Source organism: Penaeus japonicus, unplaced genomic scaffold (assembly GCF_977035675.1).
Source record: "Penaeus japonicus unplaced genomic scaffold, GWHDUDI00000001_assembly GWHDUDI00000032, whole genome shotgun sequence".
In the NCBI taxonomy this organism is placed as follows: domain Eukaryota; kingdom Metazoa; phylum Arthropoda; class Malacostraca; order Decapoda; family Penaeidae; genus Penaeus; species Penaeus japonicus.
The window spans coordinates 20,075,185-20,097,359 of record NW_028234434.1 but is presented as its reverse complement, the minus strand read 5'-3'; the positions used below and the strand labels follow the sequence as shown (position 1 = coordinate 20,097,359).

Sequence of the window (22,175 nt, the reverse complement as noted above, 5' to 3'; positions counted from 1 at the left end):
CCAAGATTTTTTATTACCCTAAATTTACATAGCTAGGTTTAACCCATACATGACAGATGATGTTAAGTCATCAGAAAGCATCCCACTTGACAGATGACATGATATTACATCATGAAATTTTTCCATCACTGCTGGGCTAGCATGGCTATGATGTAAAATCACATCTTAAATAGAAGGCTACATTTATCTAGTAATAACTTGTTTTTCATGATTTCTTAGTCTTAATTACTTTAGCGTATGTATTTGAATATTGCAAAATTTAGTATGATGTCAAAACCCAAATGAAGTTCAAACATGGGGTATATGTATACATGCATTCACCAACATGCAGCCATATTTTATGCATGCACTATAGAGTGGGAGCCCAATAAATATTCCACTTGGCTTTGTTATCTGCTTGCTCATTTGATATTTTAGTGGTGGATTTGGGATCATAGTCATAATCTTAATGTTTATAAGCACTGTAATCATGTAAAAAATATATATTTTTAGAGATTTTGATAGTTTTATGCAGCAAAATTCCACCTGAAGCATTGGCAACATGCTTCCCAACCTCTGATGTCTGGCAACCTGCCACTCATCACCTAGTAGTCATCAGGACCATGGCTTTCCCTAATTGTTTCTTTGATCTGCCCTCTGGTAAGGACATTGACTGTGAATTGTTTGTACCATGGAGAGGAAGGAAAATCCCTTCAGCTAGTAACAAGGACTTGTTGATGGAAGAAAGCAACAGAGACGACCCTGAGTTTGACTTTGACACAGTCGCAGACCTGCTAATTAATAATGTACGAGTCTCCATGTATGTATAATTACATTCACATGTACTCACAAACGGACACACACGTTGTGACTGAACTGCTGCTGGAGTAGGCCTATCACTGGACTCAGTCTATGATGCTCCCCTTGATGAAAATTGTATATATTTTTTATTATGTATTGTTTTTGTTTGTATTTATTCCTATAGAATTATGTGCAATATAATTTCATTACTCAAAACAAGATAAGGAAAAGGTAACAAAACCGTACTTTCCTTTTTACATAAAGTCATATTAATCTTCATAAACACGTAATTAAAAGTTGCAGTGTTTTCCACATAGTCTAGATTATAAAATTAGGAAATATGGAAACAGATATTGTCAATATAAAAAAATTAGGAAATATGGAAAAAGATATTTTCAATAAAACAGCTAAGATATATTGATAAATGTAGTAAGACATAAAATCAAAAATGATAATTTAGTCAATGTAGGAATGATTTAAAGTCAAAGGCAATATAACCAGCAAGGTGCAAATCAAGTTTTCAGTTGAGCCATGGCCAGCGACAAAAATCCCATCCACAGAATGCAATCCACTCAGACCAGAGACAGGCTTTCATCAATGTGTTTATTGCGTAAGTAACCATGCAAAGAATATCAAATATTTAGGCAAGTTCTTCTCAAAGTTTCTGTTTAACCCACTCACGCAGAATGACGTGCTGACACGTTTCATGGTTTTTGCGTCATACGCCAGCAACAAGATATTTGGTCAAGGCCAGCGCTCAGGGTGAGCAAGTGGACAGCCGAGGCTCGCGGCTAGTGCGCCCAAGAATCCCGAGGCGTTAGGCCTATGCATTCGAAAACCCTGACATTGTGACCATCCAGAGCCGGAATCTCCCCGGCATGAATGGGTTAAGTGTTGATGCTTCATTTGAGTTTCTACTTTTATGAGTGCAGATTGTTTGGCTTTTATCTTAAGTAGTATTTTAGAACCTTATGAATGATGTCTTGTATCACTGACATAAACCCAGCAACACCTGCCAAACACTTTTGACTGGTGTTGTGTGAGAAGTTTTCAGGGCCAAATAATCAGTCAGTCATTCAGAAGGCAAACACCATGAAGGGCATATTTCCACATCCACCCTTCACTTCCAGCCATAAGGGTTTCTTGTTGTCTCAACCATATGGCAACAGGTTTCATTGATTTGCCCAAGACAACTTTTACTGCCATCCCATAGGCCTCTGCCACTCAGAATTATCTATGGAAGAGATGATATGATGGGCAGTATCATTCTCAAGGAGTTGAGTGTCCATGCTGTTTGAGATAACAGTCCTGGGTTGCGCAACTTCAGCCTGTCTCAAGGTGTATTTGTTGGTTGGACATGTGGTTCTGCCAGCAAGGACTTCTTGCAGTTAAGAAGCTCCAAAGCACAGGAAATATTCCAGATTTGACTAGAGCATAGTAGAACTGCAATTATCAGATCATTGAGGACACATAGTTTGGTCCTTCTGCATATCCAGATACTCCTATTGAAAATTTGCTACTTGTACCATCAGGCCATTTCATCTGTTGACATCCTAGTAGAACGGCAGTCATGAACGACTCTACTTTCTGATTGCTCAGAGAATCCTGGACCAGGGAAGACGCATCATCATCAACTGGATCCCAAGCCATGTTGGTATTGAAGGGAATGACGTAGCTGACAGGCTAGCGGAGGAAGGCAGGAAGAAACCCTTGAGTGATCTTGTGGTGCATCCTAGCCGGGAACTGCTAAGGCGTAAAACGATGGTTGCAGGGCAGGTCGGTGCCCTGCAGCGACACAGAGAGGAAGCGAGAACCTCCCCCTCGGCCAGCTGGTACTCAAACGCCACAGGCTATGAGTCGCTGATACTCTCTCCCAGAATATCAAGGTGTGCTGAAGTCAGTCTGCACAGACTGAGAATAGGCTACCCTTGTGCGTGGCAAATCATCCCCACTATTGGGCAAGATGAGCGACGCTGTGAGTATTGTGGCGCGCCGGACGCCAAATTAGAGCACTACCTGATGGAATGCGAGCACACTCGCTTCCTCAGGCAGGGCCCAGAGACGACAGCCGCCGGGCTGGTTAGACGGCTATGCCTGTCATTAGCCCCCTGGCAACTGGAGCGCCTACAGGCAATCCGACCGCCACGGTAAAAGTTCAGTTATGATGACCAGATGAGTCAGCACTTATAGCCAATAGAGACCGGGCTACCCCTTCCACACAACCCGGGCGAAGCGACGTCTTCGCAAAATCTCTCTGAACTGAGCTGAATGTCAGCGATGATGATCAGATAAGATTAGATAAGATGAGTCAGCACTCGTAGCTGGCAGAGGCCGGGCCGCCTTGAGCATATAGCCCGGGCGAAGCGACGTCTTCGCATATCTGTCTGAACTGAACTGAACTGAATCTACTTTCTGTAAAGCCCTTGGTGACTCCAATGTTATGACCAAAAGTTCCCATCAAATAAGCAGGCAAGTAGTATTTTAACACTTATTGTTGTGATATACAATTGAAAATCAATTGTCAGGGTTAGCTTCATAAGAACCAAACTTTAACCAAAATAAATCGCAAACTAAATTTTACTAGGAATTAATTAGAGCATATCAGGGTTTACTTCCAGTTCACCATTTTAGGAGCAGCATTAAGAATGCTAGGAGTAGGATTTTCCACTCTTTTCTTAAATTCTATCCTTCAACAAAAGCATGAAAATTAAGGGTTTTGGTTGTTTTAAACTTGCATAGTAAATAGATCAGGAAGCAGCCTCCATTGTCATGGTATATTTAGGTGCCAACCAGCCTTCTGGCAAATGTGTGATTATGTGCTATGTTCATTTCTATCATCTCAAGGTAGGCCTACATTATTATTTATAGGCCTTTAAAAAGAAGGGTTACAAGATAAATTATTTTTAGAAGGATTGTGGAATATTAATTTTTATATTTATTTATTTTTTCTACAAAATTCATGAGATACTACCCAAGGAAGTGGAACCCCCCACCTGGAAGGCCTGGGGTGTCAACTCCATGCCAATGAATATGATAAATATCTCAAACTTCAGTCCAATAACCTATGTCAGGCCCTGAATTTTGTATTTTATTTGTTTTTGTACAAAAGAATTGGAGTATCTTTATTTTCTTAGCAAGGGACTTTTGGAAAACAGATACTAGTAATTTTACAAACTGAAATTCAAATTTGGTCTAGTTATAACCAAGGCATTCTGACTCTTTCAAACGAAACAAGCCGTGTCCAATTTGTATTTGAGTAGGTATCGAGATATTGAAGTTAGTTTTACAAAAGTTAGTTTTAGGAGAAAACAGAATTAGAAGCTGGGACACTTTTCCTTTGTCCTTTTCCTTTTCTTTTACTTTTTTTCATACTAATTATGTACTCTCCAATGCAAATGATACCAACAGAATTACTCCTTCTTTCCAGGAAGTTGAAAAAAATGCAAATGCAGATACCAACAGTTTTCAGATGCTTGGGGTGTAAAATCTCTGTGAGAGCCACAATAAAAGGCATCCATACTGGTACAAGGCACATTGTAGATATTGGTCATGGTTAAAGTCACCTTCCTCTTCTCATTCTGCTTACACATCTTTCATCTGCAGTACTTTCAAGCAAGAGGTTGGGAACTTGCTATGTGCCATCACTTATAAAGATTTTGCATGGAGACCGTGGATGGATGTCATTCAAAGCTCTCTCTCCTGCTGGTGCTAGAAGAAAGTGGTGCCATCTAGGTTTTGGATGTTAGGTGAAATCCATATTGCTTAATATTATGGCAATTATAGTATTTATAACTGCAATTGTCATCATCACTCACCCATTACCCATAGCACAATAAAATAACAATGATTCAAAATCCCTGAACGTCATATACGTCATGATGCCCGTCGTCAGGCCAGAGCTCCAGCATCGTGTCAGTCATGACACCAATCCACGATGGGTTAAGTTTGGAAGCTTATAAAAAGTAAGACAGGGAAAGGCCTTGCATCATGATTAGAGACATGATAGAACAGAAAACAAACTCAAAACCTATGGAGATAGAAGAGAGAGTAGAAATGAGAAGAAGGAGAAGGGAAAGAAAGAAAGAGGAGAGAAGGGAGAGGCAGCAAATTTATGTGGTAAGGGTGAATGACTTTAAGTGTTGGATTAATAATAAGACATAATTTAGGGGATCATTTATTTATAAACACCATGTATTACCTAAATTAAGGAAGTTTTACGACTTATAAAAATGTAATTAGCACTTCATATGACACACAAAGTACTTCTTATACTACAAATGGATATGTTTGAGTTCCTCATAGTGTGTTTTGCACGTCCTGTTTAAGTAGTAGTATGTGCTTTGTAACAAAATTACATTAACAAATCAATAAAATATTGGATGAAGGCACTGTCATTTACCCTCCCAAGTCTATGAGAGTTTATGATGATGCAGGTACTTTTTTCCCCTTGAAGCTGTTCATTATTTTGTAAGTTGAAGAAATCCAACCTTTTCCAGTAAACTTAAGATTCTTCCTTTAGAAAAGGGAAAGCTTTTGGGTGAAATGTCCTTGTACTTTTTAAGCTGTGGATCATTCATACCATACATTTGAAATGTGTGCAGTTTACATTTATGTACTTTCCTTATATATGTTGTGTTACTACTCAAGATTATATTTCATATAGTTGAGAAGGTCATTTCGATATTCCAAGCCAGTTTATTTTTCTTTTGATGACTGAGAAATATGACAAACCTTTCTTTTTCTTCCATGTTCCTTGTCAACATATCTACTAGTCCTCTGGCTTTAATATATTTCTTTCTTTTAGTTTGGATTTAGTGTACGAACTTCTACCGACATTTGCAGAATCCTTCTTGTATGTTGGATTTGAGACTACTATATTTTTTTGTTATTTCCATTACCTTGAGAGAAATGCTTGTCAAAGAGAATTTCAGTTCTGCAACCTCAAATGTACTACTGAAATTTCCTACAAAACAATAATTTAAAGTCAAAAAAGGAAAAATAAAACCACACCTACTGCAAAAATGAAAGGATTTATGCGTTTTGTACATACATTACACAAATACAAAAAGAATGAACATTTTGTACACAATACCATTTACAAACAGAGTGGTATTAACATTTTTATTAAGAAAAAACTTACATTTAACTAGGAAATGGAGGACGCATTGACCAGCCTCCTCCTAGATGGGGTAGGAGAACAGTGTACAAGAGGAGATATAGCAAGCTATGTACAATATAAATAATTTTTAAAATTATATAAACAAAAATCTCCACATGTTCACAGGAAGCTTTAGTTAATTTAGGAAGTCATAAAAGTAAATACATACAAGGAGCAAATTAATACTAATAGCCACTTCACAAAGGAAAATTAAAGTTTGAGAGAAAAAAAAGATACAAAAATTGTGGGGATTACAATAAGTACACAGATTAGGGAGGAAATAAAGGAACTTCACACTTTATATACATAAAAATAAAATACTACTTGTATGGTATGGACATGGAGTTGCTTGACTGTTTAGCTCTTTGTCTATTGCAGTCAACTAGAAACATAATGATTGTACACTATCAAAATTTTCAATAGGAACACATACAAAATACTGGATTCTGACAATGTATTTACATGCCTCCCAGTAGTTAACTCAAATTGTGTTAAAAAATTTATTTATTAATAAAATATATATTTCAAATGTACCATTTAGATTAAGTTTCTCAGTGACTGATACATCTTTACACCTGTTACGCAAACTTAACAAATATTAAGTGAATGTATTCTTCAGTATGGATGATTGTAAAGGACCAATTGCTCATTTTAACCATAAAATACAATTTGCATAACCATTTCTACATTCCTTATAGAGCAAGAACAATTAAAATTCCACCATTATCCAAGAGAATGATGGCCAAGCAATTTTTCCCATGACTGGGAATACAAACATACTACAGTGAGATAAGCTACTTGTAAGTATAGAAGGAGTGGGTCTGCCTTCTTCATCTTGTCACCTTGGGCACCTTGAACCCAGTTGGCCTATGCTACAAGAAGTCTTTATGCAGCTCAAGTGTCTGAACATAGTTGTGAGATGTCACTGCATCAGAGAAGTATTTTTTTTTTCTGTTTCTGTTTATTTTTGTTTTTTGCATTTTTTTATTTTTATTTTTTTGTTATTTTTTTGTATTTTTATTTTTTATGTTTTTTTTGGGGGTCATTTAACTTCATTACAGCTGGCATGCATTTTCCAAGTACACAACACTGATGCACATACATATCCCTAGCATGATACTGGCCATTGTAGTTTATGGTCTGCACCATTCTTGGTTCATCACTGGCATTTTCATGAAGCACCAGTCTTAAAACAAAAAAGAAAAAAAAAAACTGAATAAAAAAAAGAGTTAAATCAAGTATGATTTTACTTAACACACAACAATCCAAATGCACAACCTTAGTTTATGTGTAGCATAGTGGTACTCATATTTCAAGTTTTATATAAGCTGACAGACCCACACCTATGATGAACACATCTAATGGATCCACAGTACTTAAAGAATTGACTTGTGGATTACCTACAAAAAAATAATAAATAAAATATCATGATCATAAATAAATAAAAGAAATGATTCTTTGGGTCGGGAATGTATCATCATTACGAGAATATTGGAGAATTAATGGAGAGCTTTCTAAAAACATGACACATTTTTCCCTCTTGTAGAAACAATAATCAATCACTATACAGGAGTATTTTACTGGACAGTGCTCTGGTTCCTCTATCCTTAAAATGGTAAATCATAATTTCAATTAATGACAATCATCGTGAGGAATCACTGATTGATTTCAACTTCGACTTCTTTGATCTATAGGTGAATTTATACTAACCTATGTAAGGTAGAAGTTTTAAAAACACCATTTGTCTATCTTTACAAACATTTCTTTACAACTTCTAACAAGGGACTCCAAAATGATGAAAGAAAAGGGAAATGCAAATTCACTAACGACAAAATATTTACACGTTTGCGCAGGACAAGCTTCAAGAAATAGACTATGTCCACCAAAAGCGTATCAATGGGTGTGACCCATACAATGGAGTGCTAAAACTGATGAGTCACTCAGCTCTATACACTACACAGGAAAGAGGGTAGGATGAAACTACACTCCATGGTGGGGGGAAGGTATGACCGCACCGCATTTGGGGTTGCCTAAACAGACGGGCTAACACCAGTTTAAAAGCATTCAGGTACAAATGATCATTGTGACCATGTTGTCTTGACCTAATATACATTTTTTTTTTGTCTCTATTTTACTCTTTTTAGGCCAAGCCATCGATGACCACTAAGATAAAGTTTCCAGTGGTATGCAGTCCAATCAATTTGAAATGGAAATGTATGGCACTAACATCCCATGAAACAAAACAAAATGATGATTTTTAAAAAGAATAAATAAATAAAGGAAATAAACTTGTGCTGTACGAGCTCACGTACATGAGCTAGTCTTCCAGAGTATAAAAATATTTTGAAATATTAAAAGGAACATTAAAACTATAACACTTAATGCTTACAATGTGGAAAGAGGTGAAGACTGTCAAGAAACACCATCAGCCGCATGGCGCAGTGGCAACCTCAACTGTGGCGAGTGACAGCCACCTTTATGTTGAGGTCTCCTCTTGCCTGGAGAGCCACTAGAAGTGACATATGCTGTACCAAACAGTGCCACTTTCAGATTATAGCAGGTGCCTTCTACTGCAGTGCTATTGCTAGTCATGGATTATGTCCATCAGAGAAATGTCACTAGGTAACTGTTTGTGATTGTAAATTTTTTTTTTTTTTTTTTTTGCTTTTATTTTTTTAGAACTTCTAACAAGGAAATGCTTTCTGTCAATCACCTCAGATCATTAATTATAATAAGAGTTTCCTGCTCTTACTGCAAGCTGCCACTGCTTGAGCCTCTGGTAGCTCTGGTAGATGAGCGTCTTCCACTCCCAGAGCCTACTTTTTTCTGTTCCCCCCCAACACAACAAGAACATTTTTTCTTTTTTGCGTGGTCACGGGACGAGGAGCGTCTGGTGTTCACTCCACCTGGGGAAAAGTCATGGGAGTGTACAGTGGGAGGGCTCCCATCACGACTGCTAGCACTGCTCTCCTGACTCAGACGTCTCCGTCTTCTTCCACTACCTGTATTGGGAGAATCATGTGACCCTGGGGTGACAGCACGCTCAGTGCTGTAATTACTACTTGTGTCTGAAGTACCACTGACATGTCGCCCTCTGATTCCCCTTGCTAAGCCACAGTCTTCATCCAAATGGTTCAGCATATCATCATCTATTTTGAGAACATCTCCATCACTGCGCCGTCCAGACCGTGTCCCTCGCCCACGCTTTAGATCACCAAGAATATCTCCTTCACTTCTTCTTTTTGCACCTCTTGTTGTCCTCATCAAAGCTTCATCACAACCTTCTTTATAATCCGATTTGCACTCAACATTTGTTCCACTCAGATCATCTTCTTCCTTTATTTCACCTTCAGACTTCACTGATTTCACACGGCTCCTACAAGATGGATTTTGTACCACAGAGTTGGGAGATGCAGCTGCATTTCTTTGAGATATTCTTCGTTTGCTTCTTCCTGTACTGTTATCTTCTGACTTAATGTCCACAGTGCTGGAATCTTCATCATGTCCATTCTTCGTTGGAACTTCATCACTCCGTCCATCAACTTCATTTTGAAAACTGCTCTTTCTCCTTTCTGGAGTTGTAGCTAATCTCTGACTCCTTTTCCTATTATTTCCTTCTTGGTGAGCAGAATTTTTATTTAGTAGTTCTACAGTCCCATCTGACTTATTCTGTGAAGCAGATTTCTTCTCCTTTTTATTCATTCCAACTTCTGCAACAATCTTTATATCATCTAGTTCTTCCTTCACCTGCGGTTGCTTCCCCTTTTTCTCCCGAGCTTTGGAATGAGAAATCTGCTGGGTTTGTTTTATTCTCTCTTCAGGGAACTCTGACGGGCCAGCATCATCTTCTGACTTTTCTTTTTTCACAACCTTGTGCTGCCCATTTGTTGGCACTGAAGGCTGATTTGTAGCTGGTTTGTTCTGTGCTCCAATTGTGTTGTCAAACCTCCAAGGGGCCTCCTGTGTGTCTTGATTAGCTGGATCTCCACCACTTGCCTGACTGGTATGAGCTGATACACCAGTCATATTAGCAACTGGTAGTTCCAATTGTGTTGGTGATCTTGTTGAACTAATGGTGTGATCCTGCTCACTTTCCCTTGGATGAAGGTCTATTGTTATTTCATCCTGCTCCTGCAAAACCTGCTGATGTTGTGTCGGTTGCTGTAACTGAATCTGCGGCTGCTGAGTATTCACACCACTTGCTGGGGTGGCACTTGACATGTCTTCACTAGTACTAGACGAAACACTAACACCATCTCCTTCCATAGAAAATAGTCCAGGAAAACCAGTAGACGAATCACACAGAGAATCTTCACTATGATTAACATCAAGGGGAATGTTAGCAGTTAGAGCATCATTAAGAGAGGGAGACTGTGCCATCATTGAATCTGCTGATCTTGGGGACCACGCAAGTAATGGACCAGCAGACACTAAATCACTAAGAGCCGGTGAATTAGTCCGACCCTCCATACCAGCTACAAGTGGCAATGATCCCGCTTCTAACCCTTCTAATCCTAATCCAGCTCCAGACTGATGCAGATACACATCACCAGAGGGTGAGGCTAGTGCCCCTAGACCTGCGTCACTCTCCAAAGACACTCCCGTCACAGAAAGATTGGGAGCAGAAGGAGCTGACGAATATCCAGGCTGGGTCAGAGTGGGATGAAAGCTATCATCTGAGGTGGGCTGGGCTTCAGTGAATGGCAAGTCATGAGTGTTGCCAGGAGAAGAGTAAGAAGAGCCCGAATGTTGGGACTGAGAGACAGAAGGAGAGAGAGCTGCCTCTGTCATGTAAGCACTCTGTAGCTGCTTAGTAAGTGTTGCTGGACTAGGAGGAATCTGTACCTCCTCCACACCTGTAAAAGAGTTGTAATTACCACAATGAACTAATAATTTTGCACAGAACTTCCATCATCTTAAATGTCTTCATTCCCTGTTGTTTTGATATTCTTAAAGGGTTCTTTCAACAGTTTCCACAAAGTTACTTTCAACTCCTTTATACATTTGCTGAATTTGTTTAGTTTTAGAGTTCTGAAAGCCACTTTCCAAAGACCTAATGAGGACGTATCCATTTGGAAAAGAAATCATTTGGAGAACAAATCAGTGTGTGTTCAACTGCCCTTTAGTTTGCTTTGCAATTTGTCTACATTTTAAATGAAAATAAGTAATTCTGTATTGCCCTGGACAGCAAAGGAAGCAGTCCATGCTTGAAAGGATTGACAAGAAAAAGTTCCATTTCATATACTACATTAACCAAATCTTCATTCCATATAAAACCAAGTTTGTTAAATTAATCTCAACAGACAGTTATTACAACTTTATTATTACTGAGCATTTTCACTGATTCATAATCAATCACATGCTCCTTCCTTTCACTTCTGAATACAGATTCAATATTTTTTATCATTTAAACTGTCAAATAGTAAGTCTGTACTGAAAAAAGACAAAATCCATGTGATTAATTTTACTTTATTTTTAAAAAATCATATTAATTCATTTTCTTTCACATAAGAATTATAAATGTCAAATCCTACCAATTCAACACAAATTATTTTACCACTGAGAAACTTATGACTGATAATCTGTAACTTACACCTAAATAAATAAATACATTTTAGTAACACAGGTACATTCATAAAAATAAATTCTGAGAAAAGTAAAAATAAACAACTAAAAATGGCATAGAAGTCACATCTACGTGCATTACAGTATGGCATTCAAATCCAGTTACAAAGTCAAATAATGAACTGCTACAAAATCTCTGGGGAAATTCCTGAATAAATTATTGTATGACTACCTTAAACACATATATTTTGTGCAAAAAATTCCCATAATTCTGTATGAAAACAGACATGCTGTTAAACAAAATTAGCATGCAGATATTGAACACATTACAGGCACGTACTTCATATTTCATCAAAGGAGTGTTTTTGTCAATATCAGAGACGTGACATCATCTAACAATAAAATAATTTGATATATCACCTCTCCCAATAAGCCTCATAATTCACAAAGTAAACATCATCACAAGCCATGGTTAACATCCACTAGAGTTTGCAACAGTATAATTGTAAGTAGTTTCACCAAAATCACCACTGAATGTAAATGGATGGCACTATATTCAGTACGATGTATAGTAATCAGTCACTATTTAGGCACTGAAGTCACAAACAAAATCAACCATGCTATACTATCATTATTATTGTTGTTACTATTATCATTTTGATTCTCTGGTCATTTGAAAGATAGTTTTCCTTTGCTTATATATCAAAATGTTATATTTTGAACCAACATAATTATATGAACATCTTGACCTCCATATTACTTTCACTTCACTTGGAAGCTCTCTACTACAGAATACAATAACCACTTGATCATCTTAACATTACTCTTGTTACAACAGAATAAATTCTGTCATATATTCATATACAGTATAGTAAATTTAGCAGGTCAATTTTGTAAATTCTAATTACATTTCATCGCCAGGGATGCATTAAGTAACTGATACCATCATTCTATGGTTTATAAGGAGTGTGAACACCAGTGTTTAATCCTGGATTTTATTTTGTACAAATAATATATAAAATAAAATCCATCTACAGACAAATTCCATCCCATTCAGCATGCAACAACAAAAAATTGTTTTGCCATCCAAAGACAATCTATAAGATTTCTACTATGTTAGTTGAGGCATTTGAGATCTTTGGGAAAATTGGAATACTCTTGTAATTGTTGAAGGTTAGTGAATCCAGCCCCGACTAGTACAAACACCAATTAAAATAATAGGTTACATGGTAAGACACACCAAAATAGGTATCTCTTCACAGAAGACATGCATTACAAAATAAAAGTAATTCTTCAAGAGGAGATTAAAAATAAAAAAATTCAAATCATATAAATAGTAATGAGGATAAACTGCAGCAAGTTAATCACATTTACTTACTGAGATCACTTTTCAAGGAGTCAATTGAACTGCTTCTCATGTCTTGTGGTCGGGATGCTAGACGAATCCGTGAATGTGTGGTTGCAGGGGACGTCTCCAGGCTCGAGGGACCAGACATAGGTGACATGGCTGATCCACTGTCTCCCCCACCACCGCTGACTATTAGTGGAGATGCCACAGCACCTCGAGCACCTGACCTATCACTACTGACACCGCTCACTACCACCATTGTTCTTGTTCCGGAACCTCCAGATCGGATTACAGAAGTGGATTTCCGTGGCAGGTGTGACTGCTGAAGCTGTGCACGCTGTGGAAGCTTGTTCAATGGTACTGAACCAGTTGTTGGTGATGAAGATGCTTGTGTAGTGGTAGGTGCCTGGGTATTGGACTGGTGCAAGGTACTTCCTGATGAGAAATCTTTCTCTTGGACCCTTTGCTGCTCCTGTTGCTGTTGATGCTGGGGATTTTTCGATTGATTCTGCTGTGTTTGCTGTTGTCCTTGCTGTGGTTGGTGCTGCACCATGAACGACTTTGTTAATGTGAAAAATGGAGGCAATGGTCCTCCCAAACCATCTCCCCCACTGTGTTCACTGCTATTGCTTTCCTCTCCCATTTGAAATGATGATGGAGTTGGGGGCAATTCAGCAGCAGGGGATGGAGTGTGAGGTGAAGCTGCAACAGGCTGCGGTGTGGATGGGGATGTGACAGTGATGGCCTGAGGAGTCAGAGGAGATGCTGGAACTACTGACAATGGAGATGGACCTGGACCCGATGTACCACTGGGTGTTGATACCACAGCAACTGTCTGTGTGTTGCTGTTAACAGGATTACTGGTTATTGTGTGGGCAATTGTGATAGGTGGTGTGTTGGTGACTGAAGCAGAGTTAGTTAAAGAAGATGCAGTAGTAACTGCTGGGGTGCTCACTATTGTAGAGGGGGGCATGGTTGGAAGAGTTACATGTATGGATCTTGTGGATGTTAGACCAAGTAATTCTTCACTATTTGTCACTCCAAGCTGTTGCACAACACTACACTTTTGTTGTTTTGGAGGGGTTGAAGTAAGTTGCTGAACAGCTACCTGCTGTAAAACTTGTTGCCCTCCTGATGTTTGAACCACTACTTGTTGGACTGCCTGGGGCCCACCTGCCTGTTGTTGCTGGACTATTTTGTTTACAACAGTTGGAGTCTGTGTTATTGGAGAAGATCCTCCAGTCAATAACGTGGCTATGTGACTTTCCATCAAATCATTCATGTTAAAACGTCCTTGGATAGTCACATTAGGAGGAGGACCAGACTGTCCTGTAGCTTTTACTTTGTTCAAAGGCTGACGGGTTGTAATGGCAGTGACTTTCCCTCCATGACGAATAAGCTGTACAACCCTACCACCTCCTAATCCTTGGGGAAGGCTTGTTGCTCCACCTTCCACTTTCACATTTGATACAACAACACCTTGCAGCAACTGAGGGGTGGCAGCTGCAACTACTTCTTGCCCACTCTCCACTTTTATCTTATCTTCAGAGATGATGGTGCTCCCAGTGGTAGCTGGCCCTTGGGTGGTTATACCTTGACCTGACACTACCTGTGTAGTATATTGAACTGTTGGAACTCCTGAAGAATTTCCTGGAAGTCCAACTGAGCTATCATTAGCTGGCCCTGGTGATGGGCTTGGTGAAGGGCACCCTACAACAGAACCTTCTGATACTGCTGGGCTGCTCACTGAACTACCCTCAACTTTCTTCACTTGACTTTTCTTCTTACTTGATGATTTTCCATCACTCTTTGGAGGTGGGCAATTTTTTCTATTACGAGGAGCTGGCTGTTGTGGTGTTATTACAAGCTCCTGCTTGTAGCGCTCAAGAATGGCGTAGATACGAGCTCTTGTTCCTTCATTTTCTTCAACCTGTGTTTTTGCAACTGCTGGCTGCTTCGGTGTGGATGCCTTTGGCGGAGGAGGTGTCTTGGGCTTTGCCACAACTGGAGGGGTGGTTGGAGGGACTACCTTTTGTTTTGGAGGCTGCTTCTTACTTTTGCTGGAAGTGGAAGATGGTGATGATGCTATAGAAGAGTGGGAAGAAGTCGAAGACAAAGTCGGTGATGGGGCAGTAGGTGGTTGTTGACCCTGAACCCCTGTGCCTGCCACTGTGACAAGGCCTGTTCCACCACCACCATGATTTACTAGTATTAGGGTTCCTGCCTGTGTGGTACTTGGGATTGTTATGTAAGTTCCTTCTGTTAGGCTAGTTCCTCCAGCACCATAAACAGTGGTGGGCACTGAATATACATAATTTGAGGAAGTTGTCACAGCAGGAGTGTCATTAGCCATACTCAAAAGCTGAGCTGCAATCATTGATTCTTCAGATGACATGGTAGCATTTGAGTAGTTCTCTGTACTAGCTTCACCATCACTGGCATCTTTTCCAGACTTATTAGATACTTTCTCAAACACTGACTCAAATTCTCTCAATTGTTCTAATGTCTCTGAACTGACAGCATTTGTCGGTGTAAGTGGCAGAGACGACAGACTAGCCTGCTGTTGGGGTGCTGTGCTTGTAGGGATGGTGCTACTAGTTTGTCCACTAATGCCTTGGACCCCTGCAGGTAATGAGAGAGTAGCTGCTGCTGCCCCACCCCTCAGGTGATTCAGAGCCACCTGATTGACTAACTGACCAGCAGATGGTTTCACTGCTGTTGTCAAGGTCTGTGTGCCTACACTTTGGGTGCTGGTAGAACTTACCAGGGCTGTTTTCAAGTAATGACTTAACCTCTCACCAAGGCCTTCATCTTGAGGTATGCGAGCAACAGTTATGCCAGTGGTAGAACTTCCAGCATTCTTGTCAGATTCCTGTTGTTGTTGCTGCTGCTGCAACTTGGCTCCTAACCCTTCTTCAAATGATGAACTTTCTCCAGAAGCTTGCGTGGTAGGAGTCTGTGGTCTTAGGGTACGAATGACAAGACTGCTGCGACCCAACATTTTTTGAACAATTGTGGAAGGAGGGATCTTTGCCCTAACAGGTTGGGGTTGAACAACAGTAGCCTCAACACTACCTGTAGATGTGTTTGTTCCCTGGCTTAGAGCGACCAGCTGTGGTTTAAGATGTGTTGCAGGATGAGTCCCTAGACCCTGAAGTGCAACTGTGTGAGGTACCACTACAGTTCTTACTATCTGTCTATTCTGAACATTCTGTAAAATCTTTACATTGTGCAACACATTTACTTGTCTTCCTCCAGTTTGATTAAGTACTCCTGTAACCTGCTGTTGAGGACTTGTGGTAGTTCTTATTGGGCCACTACTTGACTTTATCACTCTTGTTCCTGCTGGGAGTCTTAAATCAAGAGATGCTGAATGCACTATTCCTAATCCTGTAGATCCATCACTAGTGTGAACTTGTACAAGCTGACCTGGAACTAATACCTGTTGCACAGCTCCACCACTTCCTTCACCAACACTGCTACTTCCTCCTACAACACCACTACCACTCACCACACCACCACCACCTACCACTACACTACTTGTGGATCCACCAACTACACCACTGGCCACAATGACACCACTATTATTACCAGATCCACTGGCAATAACTACACTCCCACTATTACCAGTATTGGCTAATGCACCCATGACTGCTGTAGTTACTTGTCCCTCACCTGACAGAGTCATGGGAACCCCACTACTGCCCACAACTGACGTCAGAGTGTGGGGTAAAGCAGAGGTAATGGTGGTGGTGGCTGTGGTTGAAGGCGCATGCAGAGGGCTGGGTGGAACAGGACGGTCCCTTAGTAATGTTTCTAACATGCTAGCTGCAGGTATGTCCCCCGGAGGGCTAGCCACGGTGGTGGTGCAGGTGGTGGCCCCCCGAGTGCTGCAGATGATCTGAGTGATTGTGGCTGTGCTGTCAACACCACTGACCATGCTGGTCATTGGTGTATCACTAACACAAACAGATTCACTCAGAGCAGTATCCCAGGGTTGCTGCAGCTGCTGCTGCTGGCCATTACTCCCACCTAGTGTCCCCAAGGGGGAACTAAGACTGCTGGTACCGGAGTTGGGGACACTCCCTACCACCGTGGCTGAGACTAAAGGGGCCGGCATTGAAGATGTAGTTACTGCTGGCCCACCTGTGGCTGTTGTCACTGTTCCTGATGCACTAGCTATTACAGTTGGTGCTGGACTGCTATTTGCTGTTTCTTGTAATCCCATAGTGCTTGTTCCAACTACTCCACGTGAATATGTTGTGCGGATGGTAGATGCATTAGTTCGCACAGCCATCACTGAATTACCAGCACGACTGGTAGTACCCATTACTGTTACTGAGGGTCTGGGAACCACAGCTGAGAATGTTCCAGGGCGTGTGACTACAGTGCGTGGACCTACTGCACTACTAGGCCCACCATTGTTCAGCCCACTTGGTCCTGCACCATCAGATTTTGGTTTTCTGACAACAGTTGTACCCTTAGGCAAGACCCGACTCAAGTTTGTTGGGTTATTTTTGTCTGAAGGTGGAAGATTAGGAGGATTATTGCTCACCGGCATAGCTATTGCACGCACCGGTAAGCTGTCATTATTAAATTGCCCACTCATGGCAGATATGGCATTTTCTGGAGACATTATTCTATTCAAAACATTTTTCTGAGCATTTGCAAGAGATAATGTACTCCCTTTTTGTGACTTATAGGTAACAGTTGTACCTTGTTTCTTGAGATAATCAAGACTAGCATCAAGTGACATGTTTTTTCTGGTTATAGTTACACTCGAACCCTTACCCCTCAGTGCAGGATTCTGTTGAAGTAAGAACTTGGCATATGAATCCTCATATCCAGATGATGGAGGCTTGTTCATCATTCTAAGATAATTTCCATTTCCTCCTGGGTTTGGCTGACGAGCACCACTAAGCAAGGCTCTCTGAAGTGGGGCAACTCGTACTTTCCCATCTTTGGTGCGAAGATAACACTGAACAGAAGTCGAGCGGGGGAGAGAGACTGGCACTGTAGATCGTGGTGTAGTTGTGGGATTGGCTGGGGCCACCAGAGATCCTGCATACCTCCAGGTGCCTTTTGGCTGACTAGATGGAGTTGTATGCATTGGTCCATGACTTCTCCCTGCCACCACTGTTGTTGCAGACCTCTGAAGCTGTTGGTCCACAATGGACTTATCACGTTCTGTGAGCACTACACTTGGATTGAGATTGAGTGAACTTAAACGAGGAGCAAATCGATTAGGAGAACTTGGTGCTCCTTCAAACTTTGCTTCTTCTGACATTTCACCTCCACATTTCTGATGTCGAAACAGGCGAAGTGTATTCAATAGATTCCTGTCTCTCTTTACCTTCCCAGTGTCCGCATCGATACGAATCCTCTTGCTCCTGTCTTGATTGCTGACAGCGGTCACTCTCTTGCCTTCAATGACAGTGCCCATGTCAGGATCCATCTTCAATATTCTTGTCTTTCCTTTGTCAAAGTCAGACTCCTCTGACTCTGATAGAGATAACACATACCGTGGTGTGTCCTTCATCTTGTCAGTCAAATCATAATCAGAGTCAGAATCTGACAACCTGTTCACCATTTTCTTGGGTCTCCTTCGCCCTCTCTTACTACTCTTTTCAAAGTCAGTTGTATCAGAGTCTGCCGTTGATGAATGGCCTGCTCTGCCATGTGCATGACGATTACCTATATCTGAATATTCACTCTCTGACTCATATTCCATAAAGTGTTCATATCCTTTTTCTATACCAGTGTACTCGGTTATTTCTGCTGAGGGCATATTGCGAAACTGACTATAATCAATATTAAGATACTTTAATTCTTTGGTCATGTTCTTCGCACTATCAGAATCATTCAAGTATCCCTGACAAATAACCGAGAGTTCTCGCCACGGGAGCATCCATGACAGGACCTGCCATCTAGGGCTACTTAAAACCACTGCCAAGTCATCACACAATTCCTTTGACAGTCCCAACTTGTCACAATCAAGAAGCTGGGCAGCCTGAGTTAGAACATCATAATGGTTGAAAAAACCCTTTGGTGAGCTGCTTGTGGTATTTGAATCTTGGGTATGTTTCTTGGGGGTTTCTTGACTCAACTGTTCAATGAAATTTTCTGTACTCCTGTAAAATTTATCCATGGAATCTACATCTTCCTTGGTTCTACTGTCACCAAGAGCACCATCATTGTCACCGATTTCTTCACCTTCAACTACATCTTTGGTTTGTAACAAAGAAATCTCTTTTATTTGAGCATCACTTTCACTTATAACAATTTGTGACTCTTGAGAATTTGGACCAAGGACATCATTTTCAAAGGACTGTCCAGTGTCTATTGTTATGTGCGTCACACACTGCCTATCCTGTGGAGGATCTTCAGATTCTTGGGGAGTAAATGAACATCTGTCACTTATGGATGACATATGGTCCCTTGTCTCTTGGGTACTAACTTGTACTTCACTGGCACTGTTCACTTCAAGTTCATTAAAACTTACACAATTATGTCCATCAACACCATTAAGAGTATTTTGGACAGAGATGTTTTCACTGGACTGAATTTCTGTAAATGTCATAGTATCATACATATGCTCTGGGTCAGGTTGGGCTCTTAGTGACTTTTGGAAGGAAGGAAGGTCAGGACAGGGAGTATTGGACTGTGTCAGTGGCATGTCACCTAAGCTATGTGGTGTGTCCCTTGTGTCAATAATGGTGGTGGTGCTGGAAGGAGTAGATGGGAGGCACAAGGCTGGAGATCCTTGTATTATTCCTCCTTCTTGCGTGACCTCTGGAACAGGAGTCACAGACTGTCCCGATGAACACATATCAGCAGCTGCGGTTGGAGGCGGATCTGTTGCTAAGCTGCTGAGCATGACTAGACGGTCTGGTGTGGGATGGAGACTAAATGCAGTGAGAATGCACTCTCGGGCCACAGTTTCATGCTTGTTGAACACTTCACCAAGGTCCATAAAGCCTGCAGCCATTTGTTGCTCCAAACGTGTGTGCTCATCCTTGCTGTTATCTTTGCACTTCAGCTTCAAAGCTTCTAAGCTGTTCATATCCATGGTGAGTGCACGGATAAGGAGCTCGGTCACTAGGGAAGCCAATCGATATCCAAACTGTGGGAAAAATAATGAACATCAACTTTCAAACATCTCATGTCTAATATTAGTAGCATTGCAAAGGACAACTTATAATCAGCAAGGTGTTTGATATATGTGATATAATAATTGGTCTGTTTAAAATACTGAAAAAACAACAATATACAACAGAGTGAGAATACAGTAGCAAACCACCTTATATAGACTTGTCAAACACAATGATGTACAAAAATTCAAAATTAGACCTCATATGGTCAGAAAACAATAAAAAAGAAGTGACATAAAAATTTCCTACAATTTCAGTATCAAATCAAATAATCAAATTATCTCTTATTCCCTAGAAAATGAGTGGGGAGGGAGGGAGGGAGGGAGGGAGGGAGGGAGGGAGGGAGGGGAGGGAGGGAGGGAGGGAGGGAGGGAGGGAGGGAGGGAGGGAGGGAGGAGAGAGAGAGAGAGAGAGAGAGAGAGAGAGAGAGAGAGAGAGAGAGAGAGAGAGAGAGAGAGAGAGAGAGAGAGAGAGAGAGAGAGAGAGAGACTTTACCTTATTATGAAGAATGGAGCCCATAGTATAGATATGTTGAGAGGATTCGGCAAGTTGTAAGTACTTCCGAATCATTTGACAGAGAATGTCCTCAGCCACAGCGGCTGCCTCTTGAACCCCACACCATTCATTGAAAACTGACCTGAAATTTAGGAAAATGATCTTGAATGCTGATATAAATACCTCCCTGGCCAAGACTTGCATGCATTCCTATTTTGTGACCACACTCAAGAGCTTCACAATTCTTTACTCTTTTTTTGCTATGCAGTTTCCAGAGTTTTGTTTAACCCATTCACGCCAGATGACGTGCAGACACGTTTCATGGTTTTTGCGTTAGATGCCAGTGACAAGATATTTGGCCAAGGCCGGCACTCAGGCTAGTGCGCCTGAGAATCCCGAGGCATTAGGCCTATGCGTTCGAAAACCCCAGCATTGTGACCATTCAAAGCCGGAATCACCCTGGTGTGAATGGGTTAAACATCTTAGATAGTGTTTACAGAAATGTATATATTTTCATTTTCTATTCTTTTCTAGTGTGTGTGTGTGTGTGTGTGTGTGTGTGTGTGTGTGTGTGTGTGTGTGTGTGTGTGTGTGTGTGTGTGTGTGTGTGTGTGTGTGTGTGTGTGTGTGTGTGTGTGTGTGTGTGTGTGTGTGTGTGTGTGTGTGTGTGTGTGAGAGAGAGAGAGAATTAAAATTATAAGATTATTGAGATTATAAATCACGGGGCCTGTGAGCAAAGCTTAAACTTAAAATACCACATTTATTTATTGGATGTGCTGCATAATATTGCTGTTTGGTGAGAGGACATCAACAGAAATCTATCAATACAAATTTCACCAGGATATTTTCTGATTTTACCAAATAATATTCCTAGGATACTTCATTCTCTCCCGACATATCAGGTCTAGTAGCAATGTAATGTGGAAATGCTTATATCTTTAAAACACATTTCTAGAGGAGCAGAAAGGGGGTGGGAAGTGTTGCATTTGTTTAAATCCTCAAAACGAATTACTAGAGTAATTGGAGGGAGAGGAAAGTGTACACTAAGACATCAAAAGGAATCTATCAATACCAACTTCAAAAGGTTTGACAACCTATAAGAGAATATTACGCTTATTCAATCTTGCTGTAATCACCTTTAAAATTCATCATCATGACTATTTCTGATCAAATTGGCCAAATCAGAAAAAATACTAATAAAGCAATAAAAATTTTCTGCTCATAATTCCTATAATGAAGTACTCTAATGGGTGCTTAAAATTCTGTTTCAAATATAGACCTATTAGTTAAAATTATACTTAAGAGTTCAGGCAAGCAAATCACTACAGTATTTTATCATTGAAGTCATTACCCATTGCGCAGAATGAGCTAACTGGCAGCATAGACTTGCCAAATGAATATTTTCCCTTCAATCCATCACAAAACAAGGGTTTAGGCTAACTTTGGAAAGTTGTAGCTCTGAAACTAGTGCTGTTTCAGTCATAATATTTCATGAAAATGAGCGCGCTTCAACTGTTAGCAGTTTCCATTGCACCAAGTAAACTTTGAAGCCCATCTTTTAGGCCTAATGGTAGTCGTCGAGTATGTCTTGACACCTGTTCGCAATAGGTTAAGACAAATATATTATATCTCCACCTAATTACCTCCATCTCCAGCTCAATCTAAAGCTTAATCTATG

General features: G+C 40.5%; 1 protein-coding gene across 2 annotated transcripts in view; it reads right to left on the bottom strand.

The window, feature by feature from the left end:
• Positions 1 to 5,791: 5,791 nt before the first annotated feature.
• Positions 5,792 to 22,175, bottom strand: part of LOC122257698 (uncharacterized) — a 26,878-nt gene continuing 10,494 nt past the window's right edge. For both annotated transcript variants that reach the window (XM_043023154.2, XM_043023164.2), the window contains exons 7-9: positions 20,498 to 20,639; positions 12,882 to 19,974; positions 5,792 to 10,794 (exon numbers count right to left, since the gene is read on the bottom strand). In XM_043023154.2, the coding sequence (XP_042879088.2) occupies positions 8,687 to 10,794; positions 12,882 to 19,974; positions 20,498 to 20,639 (9,343 nt within the window). In that variant the 3' untranslated portion in view covers positions 5,792 to 8,686. The remainder of the gene's footprint in view (positions 10,795 to 12,881; positions 19,975 to 20,497; positions 20,640 to 22,175) is intronic.